Here is an 8097-nt window from a genome sequence, read left to right on the forward strand (position 1 = left end):
AATAAGGGAACGTAACTGCTGTCCTTCTGAACATGACTCCAAGTCTACGACTTTACAGGCAGAATAAGTTAGGTGTAATGCAAGCACGGATTGAGTGACTCCATGAATAAAACGATCAACTCATCATATGCCAAAAGAACACTAAACTGGACGGGAAAATGAATGACGAGAGAGGAGGATCAACTTCCGGTGTGAGAGGCATCCGCGGAGGTGGGCCTGAGAAGTGCGCAGGCGTAAAGAACGGGCGGGCGCCGCTCTCTGCACCGCAGTGCATTCTGGGGAAGCAAAGATGGTTCGTGTGTGGTAACGTGCGTGCTGATTTGATTTGAATTTGAAAGAGCGTTCGAAACTTTGTTTTGAAAAGGAGATAAAAACACCAAATCCTTTTTTTTTCTTCTTTCCTTTGTGGCTTGTTATAAACATGGTCAAATTAACTGCCGAGATGATTGAGCAGGCTGCTCAGTACACAAACCCAGTCCGGGACAGGGAGCTGGATCTCAGAGGTAAGTTTTTAAAATGTATGTGGGCCGCGTGTTGCTTTTCATCAGAATGTGATCGATGTCTTTCACGAATGTGGGTGTTTTCGCACTTTGTATGTGTACGTTGAACGCATGAGGTTTCATTTTATCTTGATCGGTTTGTACTTAGAAACAACTCTACCAATTCTTTATATATTTGTATGTATGTATGTATGTATGTGTATATAGCAGCTTGACGTGCAGTAACGGTAGAAACGAGGCTGTTTATCGTCTCGAAGTCGCCTTTTTGAAAGTGTGTGAGATTGAGGACTGCGACAGAATATTACAGTACTTCTCTCTTTGCAACCCTGGTCTAAAAATGGGCTTTAGGAGACTTGTACTCGTAGGGTGCTTAGTTCTTATTTTCAACTCGAAACAATCAGATTTGCCCTCGTCGAGATTAAGCTATTGCATTGTCGTCTACTATCTGTATGAAGTCAGCTTTAGGAAAGGGGCTATATAAATAACATTATTTGGCCCCTCGTGCGTAAGTGGGTTTCCTCCAATATCCGTTCACATTACTGATCATCTCCAGCCTCTTTTGGGACCCCCTCTATTATAGTCGGCGTGTGGTGGGGGCTCCAATGCGGCCGCATAGCTTACTTATTGCCGCAATCGTATGTCTCTAGTCCAGCATTTAAAAAAAAAAAAACAAACTGAAAGCCAAAGAATTTGGTACTGTTTTATATTTACGATTCGTCTTTTTACTTACAGTTTTGAAATTGTTTTTGTAGTAAGTGTACATCAAACAACCACAATATTAAAAGCACCTGCCTAATATCGTGTAGGTCTGTCCCTAGGCATGGGCTTCACAAGACCCCCTGGAGGTGTCCTCTGGCACTTAAACCTTAGCAGCAGATACAGTCGGTCCTCTCAGTTACGAGGTGAAAAGGCGTTAATTTTTTTTTTTTTTTTCCCCATCATATCTCATAGATGCTCGTTCTGATTGAGATTTAGGGAGTTCGGAGGCCAAGTCAACACTTTAAACTCTTTGTCAATTTCCGCAAACCAATCCTAAAAATGTTTTGCAGCGTGGCAGGGAGCATGATCTTTCTGAAAGAGACCACTGCCATCAGGGGAAAATGTTATCACGAAGGGGTGTAATGCTGTCTGCAACAATCTTCAGTTAGGCGACATGCCTCAAATAACATTTTCATGAATGCCAGCAAAACATTGACCAGAGCATCACAATGTCTTTGCCAGCTTGCCTTCTTTGCATAGAGCATCCTATTGCCATTTCTTCCCTAGGTAAATGACAAGACGTGCTATCGGCCATTTACGTGATCTAAAAGAAAGTGGCATTTGTGAGACCAGGCCATCTTCTGCTGTGACTTACAAGTGGCCATTGTAAGCAGTGGATGCGGTGTCTGACCGTTGACGCAGTCCCATGCACCGTGGTATTTTCTGACACTTCTCTCATGGCCAGCATTACGTTTTTCAGCAACATGTGCTGCACTAGATGTTCTCATGTTGTTCTTTTTGATCCTCGTGCACACCAGTGAGCCGTGGGCACTCGTAACCCTCTCGCCAGTTTACCGGTTGTCCTTCCTCAGCTAGTTCCATGTAGTTTTTGTCTTTAGGTTTGCCAAGCAAATTGTGGCACTTTTTTTTCTGCAAGATCTGGCCCATCTCTATAGAAAAAATACTCAAGGTCATGTAGAAAAATCTGCTTAACATGCACATCCTGGGTAACTAAGTACATCAAGACACCATGCCATTACAGAACATGGCATTGGGTATATTAACAAAAAAGTGAATCCATATACTTGGTGCCATAATCAGACATATATTACTTTAAGTAAAACTAATCTTAAAGGTACAATGAGGCCAGTAACGCTGGTCTTAGGTTGGCTTCTTTAAAAGCACAAACGGTAGGTTTTTCTTAACAGAAAGAAGCATTTCTGCCTTTTCACCAGCATGTCTGTTTTTCTTTTCATTTACTGTATTTGACACGGCTGAAAAAGGCGTTTAACGTCTACACTGGTACAAGGTGCCAATCGATACTTGATCACTGCCTTGCCAAGGTTAGTAAGCGGGCTGCATTGCTTTTCCAATACTGGAGGGTGCAGTTATTTCTGGAGATAGGGGGCTTGCTGAGAGAGTTAGTTATTCAGCTGAAAAAAACAAAAAATCAAGTTTACAAACGTTTACCTGTATTATAGTAAAAAATGATAAATTTATTAGGTTGACCAGATATGTGGTAAAGAAAAACGGGACAACCGCCTGTACAAACCACCGCCATTAATAAAAACTTGTGACGTTGAAAGCTTTACGTATAATTATTTCTATAAAATGTGATGCGGATGGACTTTTAAGAGATGCAGCACAAGCTGTTCCGCAGTGTAACACTTTCTAACACCGGTGTGCCTTGAAATATCGAGAGACTGCTGTATATTTTAGGGTGATTGTTCTAAAGTAATGCTTACGTGAAAACTGGAGTAGGTCTTGCCTTAAAATCTTTTACAGTGTGGACACAGGAGACGCATCTTTCACAAGGTACAAAACTTGAAGCTGCATTCTAGTATGTAGGCGAACCTGTACCTCCTTTTTAAGTACCCACTAAATTAAGTTCATCCAATATTTTTCCACGGCGACTCGACTAAAATGGGAAAACCCACAAATGGCAGGAATTCAAGTTTCGTAGGCAATTTTTTTTTTTTGTTCTTTATTTCACCTTTTACAATTTCTTGTATTAGGAATTCGTTAGTTTTCGCATACCCCTTGGGGTCAGAGCGCAGGGTCAGCCATTGTACAGCACCCTTGGAGCAATTACTGGTTAAGGGCCTTGCTCAAGGGCCCAGCAGAGTAGGATCTCTTTTGGCAGTGACAGGGATTTGAACCGGCAACCTTCTGGACACCAGCGCAGATCCTCAGCCTCAGAGCCACCACTCCGCCCCAAATCTGGCAAATAGTGTAAAAAAAAAAAAAAACCTGACGAAAAAGGCGAGGTGATGCCGTTAACGTGTTCCTGTTTTTTCTCAGCTAATGTTTGCAGAGCAGTTTGCCCCGCTCTTGCGTACCGTCCCAGCAAAACACCTCTCGGTGCCGACTGTGACTTTCCGGAAAATGCACGAGGATACGGATTGGATACTGTATTAGGAAGTTGCAGTGCATGGCTCTTTTTTTTTTTTTTAATTAAATCTGTAACTTTTTTATTCTCGATGTCTGATAGTCCTAATTTGTATGATTATTGTTAATAACTTTATGATTCTGTTATTTTAATTTGGCGGCAGTTGAATGTGGTTTTACAGCTGCATACGTATTTTCTTCAAGAATTTCTTCATGCATCTCCAACAATGAAGCAGCAACGTCTCTGAGGGAAAATCCTTTTCTCTTGTGGTTCACTGTTGCTCTTTGCATCTCCTTCACCAGCTGACTTCTCGACCAGTTGTTTCTCGAGTGCTTCTTACGCTTGGCTTTTTGGTATCTCTGTCACAAAATTGATCTTTGTACCCGTGTATCAAGGACAGTAGATGGATAATATAGTGGCTTGGAGAATGCACCACTGAAGCATTTTGTGACAGTAACCAAAAGTGTGATTTTCACCGTGTGAACTCCGGAATCTGTCATGTCACACTTGCTAAGCAGACTTTTAAGCGCTTCAACAAACGGAATCGCATCCACAATTATAAACGAATGTGAGCTTATGTTGGCAAGTCCTGCTGAAGCATTCTTGCTGGTGTACCAAGGTCTGTTTGTGTTTCTCTCAGCTGCGTGCTTAAAGCGAGTTACTATTCACCTCCCGATGGCAAAACAGTCGGCGATGCTTCTCTGGATCAATAAGCTTTCATTTAAAGGAAACTACAACGTGTGAGCCATGCAGCTTAAACTTTTAATGGCACTTTCTTTCATAGCATTTGCCATATTACGAGCGTTGTCATGAAGCACAACATGCACATTACTTTTTGTGATGTTCCACTTCGTTAACGAAAGCTTGTGCAGAGAAAGTTGCAGTGTGCCATTAGACTCGACATACTCATGGAGCTCCACATATCTGTAGTGAAGCTAATGCTGGGGAGATTGTTTCTCAAAAGCTTGTGGATATGTGTAGCAATCGCATCATATAATGCAGGCAGTGAGGCATCTGCAAAGTATCCTCGGCTTGGAAGAATGTAGCGACGTCCTAAATGATGTAGTAGCTGGCGAAATCCTTCGTCCTCATCTAGGGAAGAAAGTTGGTTGTTAGTTCTGCATTTAGCTCTGGTGCTGTCTTGAGGAAATGTCTTCACGTTCTGAAGGGTTTGCTGTATGAGGCTACCGCTAGCGTCTGATTTAACTTTCATTTTGGTAGCATTGGTTGCTAAAATTCCATGTATAATTTGGTACAGTGGTTCTTCAGATGGGTAATTCAATTTGTGGTATTGAAAGATTTAATTCTAAAGTCTCCTCGCATTATCTCATTTTAGATAGATACTTTATTAATCCCACGGGGAAATTCACATACTTTAGCAGCAGCATACTGATAAAGAACAATATTAAATTAAAGAGTGATAACAATGCAGGCATAACAGACAATAACTTTGTATAATGTTAACGTTTACCCCCCAGGTTGAATTGAAGAGTCGCATAGTGTGGGGTCTCCTCAGTCTGTCAGTGGAGCAGGACGGTGACAGCAGTCTGTCGCTGAAGCTGCTCCTCTGTCTGGAGATGATCCTGTTCAGTGGATGCAGTGGATTCTCCATGATTGACTGGAGTCTGCTCAGCGCCCGTCGCTCTGCCACGGATGTCAAGCTGTCCAGCTCCGTGCCCACAATAGAGCCTGCCTTCCTCACCAGTTTGTCCAGGCGTGAGGCGTCCCTCTTCTTTATGCACACCACGGTGTAGAAGAGGGCGCTCACCACAACTGTCTGGTAGAACATCTGCAGCATCTTATTGCAGATGTTGGATGCCAGCCAGCCTTGTAAGAAAGTATAGTCAGCTCTCTCCTCTCTTGCACAGAGCATCAGCATTTTTGCAGGCAGAGCAGATAACAATTATTCTGTCTTCATTTTTCACAGAAAAATATGACCACACAGTTGACACGTTGCTTTACTTACGATATCTGCCCAATGAGTAAACAACGCTCATGGTGCTCCTGTCGGCAAAACTAGGGAATCCCCTTTTTCTTTTTTGTGTGTGTGTGAGTGCAAGGGGCTGTGCTTACATGTTTTTCTGCAGCTTGCAGAAACAGTGCAGTTTCCGATATATCGTGCATCTCAAATCTTAGGTGTTCATAGTAATTGGGCTTTAAACAAAGACTTTGAATCTAAAATCGCCAAGAGTCACATCAGTTCACTGCATCTATCGGCTCCCTCTCTGCGATCAGTCAAGTAAATGTTAAGTTTTGTGAGCTGTCGACTAAATCCATTCAAACTGCTACAGGTGAGCTCTGTTGGGTTAACACAACAAAATGAGGTGCAGTAGTAGAGAGATTTGCTTGTTGATTTCACTAATAAAATATAATGGTAAATGATTTTTAAACATGTTTGTTTTGTGTTTTATTTATTTCCTCCCTAGGTTATAAAATTCCTGTAGTTGAAAATCTTGGTGCTTCTTTGGATCAGTTTGACACCATTGATTTCTCAGATAATGAAATCAGGAAACTTGATGGTTTTCCCTTGTTAAAGAGACTGAAGACCCTGCTTTTCAATAACAACAGAGTGTGGTTAGTACAGTTTGCTCTTTGTGTTGCCTTCTCTCACTCCCAACCCCACATATATTGAGACACATTGAAAGTTACCTTAAAATCATAGATGCATTCTTGAAAGATTAAAAAAATGTGAAGTCTTACTACCACTTTAACTCTTCTTGACAGTGTAATTATATCCTGCTCCGGTTACAGAGAAAGTAGCTGTGAATTTCATTATTTCCAGACATTTTTCAAGCTGCAAACATTTTAAAAGTGAGCCAAGTTATGTGCTTTTTAATGAAAACTCTCAAAGTACTTAAAGACTGATTATCAAGGTCTCTTATGAATGGTTCACTTTCATTAACACAAGTCTGCCTGATTTTAATTCTGTTGTTTGTGTCTCCTTGGGTTGTGTTCACATAAGTCATGGTAACGGATTCCCAGGAATAGCGCAGTATGTCGAGGATTTCAGTTTTCATTCAGAGATGATCTATCAGTAGTTATTTAGAATAGCCTGTATGTGAAAAATGGCAAATGATTCCTGCTCAAAATAGAAGTAGCAGTAAACCGATGGGGATTCATTGTAGGGACGTATTCAGATCCGGCAAGCTGTTTCGTTGAAGATTAGAGTTTAGTTATATTTTGAGTTGACATTCTGTAAAAATGTAATTTTTTATTCCCTCCTTACAGCCGAATAGGTGAATCCCTTGAGCAGTCCTTGCCAAATTTGAAGGAATTGGTTCTCACAAATAACAACATTCAAGAGCTGGTGAGTGACTGTGCCATGACATGAAGAATTGTTTTAATGTTACCTTTGTTTTGTGTGGCAGTTTTTTAAAATTGTTTATGTACTTTTGCAGGGAGATTTGGATACTCTTGCAACTCTGAAGTCCTTAACGTTATTAAGGTATTATAGTCTACATTTTGAGAACGAGTTTCATCTCTAAAATTGTTAGTTTTCTTCATGTTGTTTAGGCTGACAAGATTTGTTTGTAAAGCTATTTTTGGTTAATTTGGACCATATTTAATAGCTAATAAATGTTCCATAGAAAACCAAATCTTTAAGGAAACGGTTCATCCAAAATTCTAAGTTTAGGTCAGACTTTAATTTAGGAAATCTCTGAGCAAAAGGTGTCAGCAATTCATTTTTTTTTTATTACTATTTTGTAAATGAATCCTAAGCCTAATCCAATACTACATAGGGTGTCGGAGGATGCATTGAGTAAGAGAACGTGTTTTAAAAGAAAATCAGTTTGCATTTTAGTTTTAAGGACAACTCCAGTGTTGTGCTACTGCTGTTCCAAATGGGTACACAACTGGCGTTTCTGGAATGTTAGGGCTGTTTAGGCTAAGGTCATGTAAATTGATAATGGTTTTATTTTTAAAGCATTTTAATCTCGAAAGAATACTACTCAGTTATTTGAGTTAACTTCAGTATTCCTGTTATGTTTTAACTGACATTTTTAGTTGGAGAAATGAACTCTTAGAACAGGGGTGTCCAACTCCGGTCCTGGTGGGCCGCAGGTTTTCATTCTAACCCTTTTCCTAATCGGTGATCCGTTTTCACTGCTAATTAACTCCTCTTCCCTTCATTTTAATAGCCCTGTTTTTAAGGATTCAGTCCTCTGAATTGATTCGTTTCTTCACTAAATGGCAGCCAAACAAAAATGAGATGTGAAAGGAGCGGACAGATGACCGGCTAAATGGGAACGTCAAACTCCAACCAGTTTCTTAATGAGAATGTGATTCTTGCTGTTCATTAAAGCCGTTCTTGAATATCGGGACGTGTTGCTGCTCAAATTCTGCTACAGAAGACTGTTGATTTTCTGTTTTACTAAGATCACCGTCAGGATGTTTTGGTGACCTGAGCAGACCAGTATGATGAAGACTTTCACATTTCTTTATTTTCAGGTTAGCTGGTCATGTGGTGGCTTGTTTTATGTCTCATTATTATTGTTTGGCTGCTCATTA

The 8097-nt window shown here is 40.6% G+C and overlaps 1 protein-coding gene across 2 annotated transcripts in view; it reads left to right on the top strand.

Annotated features, from left to right (window-relative positions):
- Window positions 1-256: 256 nt before the first annotated feature.
- snrpa1 (small nuclear ribonucleoprotein polypeptide A') overlaps window positions 257-8097 on the top strand; it is a 12835-nt gene continuing 4994 nt past the window's right edge. For both annotated transcript variants that reach the window (XM_039772696.1, XM_039772697.1), the window contains exons 1-4: window positions 257-503; window positions 6015-6162; window positions 6817-6895; window positions 6987-7033. In XM_039772696.1, coding sequence (XP_039628630.1) covers window positions 422-503; window positions 6015-6162; window positions 6817-6895; window positions 6987-7033 — 356 coding nt within the window. In that variant the 5' untranslated portion in view covers window positions 257-421. The remainder of the gene's footprint in view (window positions 504-6014; window positions 6163-6816; window positions 6896-6986; window positions 7034-8097) is intronic.

The sequence above is a fragment of the Polypterus senegalus genome, chromosome 12, assembly GCF_016835505.1.
Source record: "Polypterus senegalus isolate Bchr_013 chromosome 12, ASM1683550v1, whole genome shotgun sequence".
Classification (NCBI taxonomy): Eukaryota; Metazoa; Chordata; class Cladistia; order Polypteriformes; family Polypteridae; genus Polypterus; species Polypterus senegalus.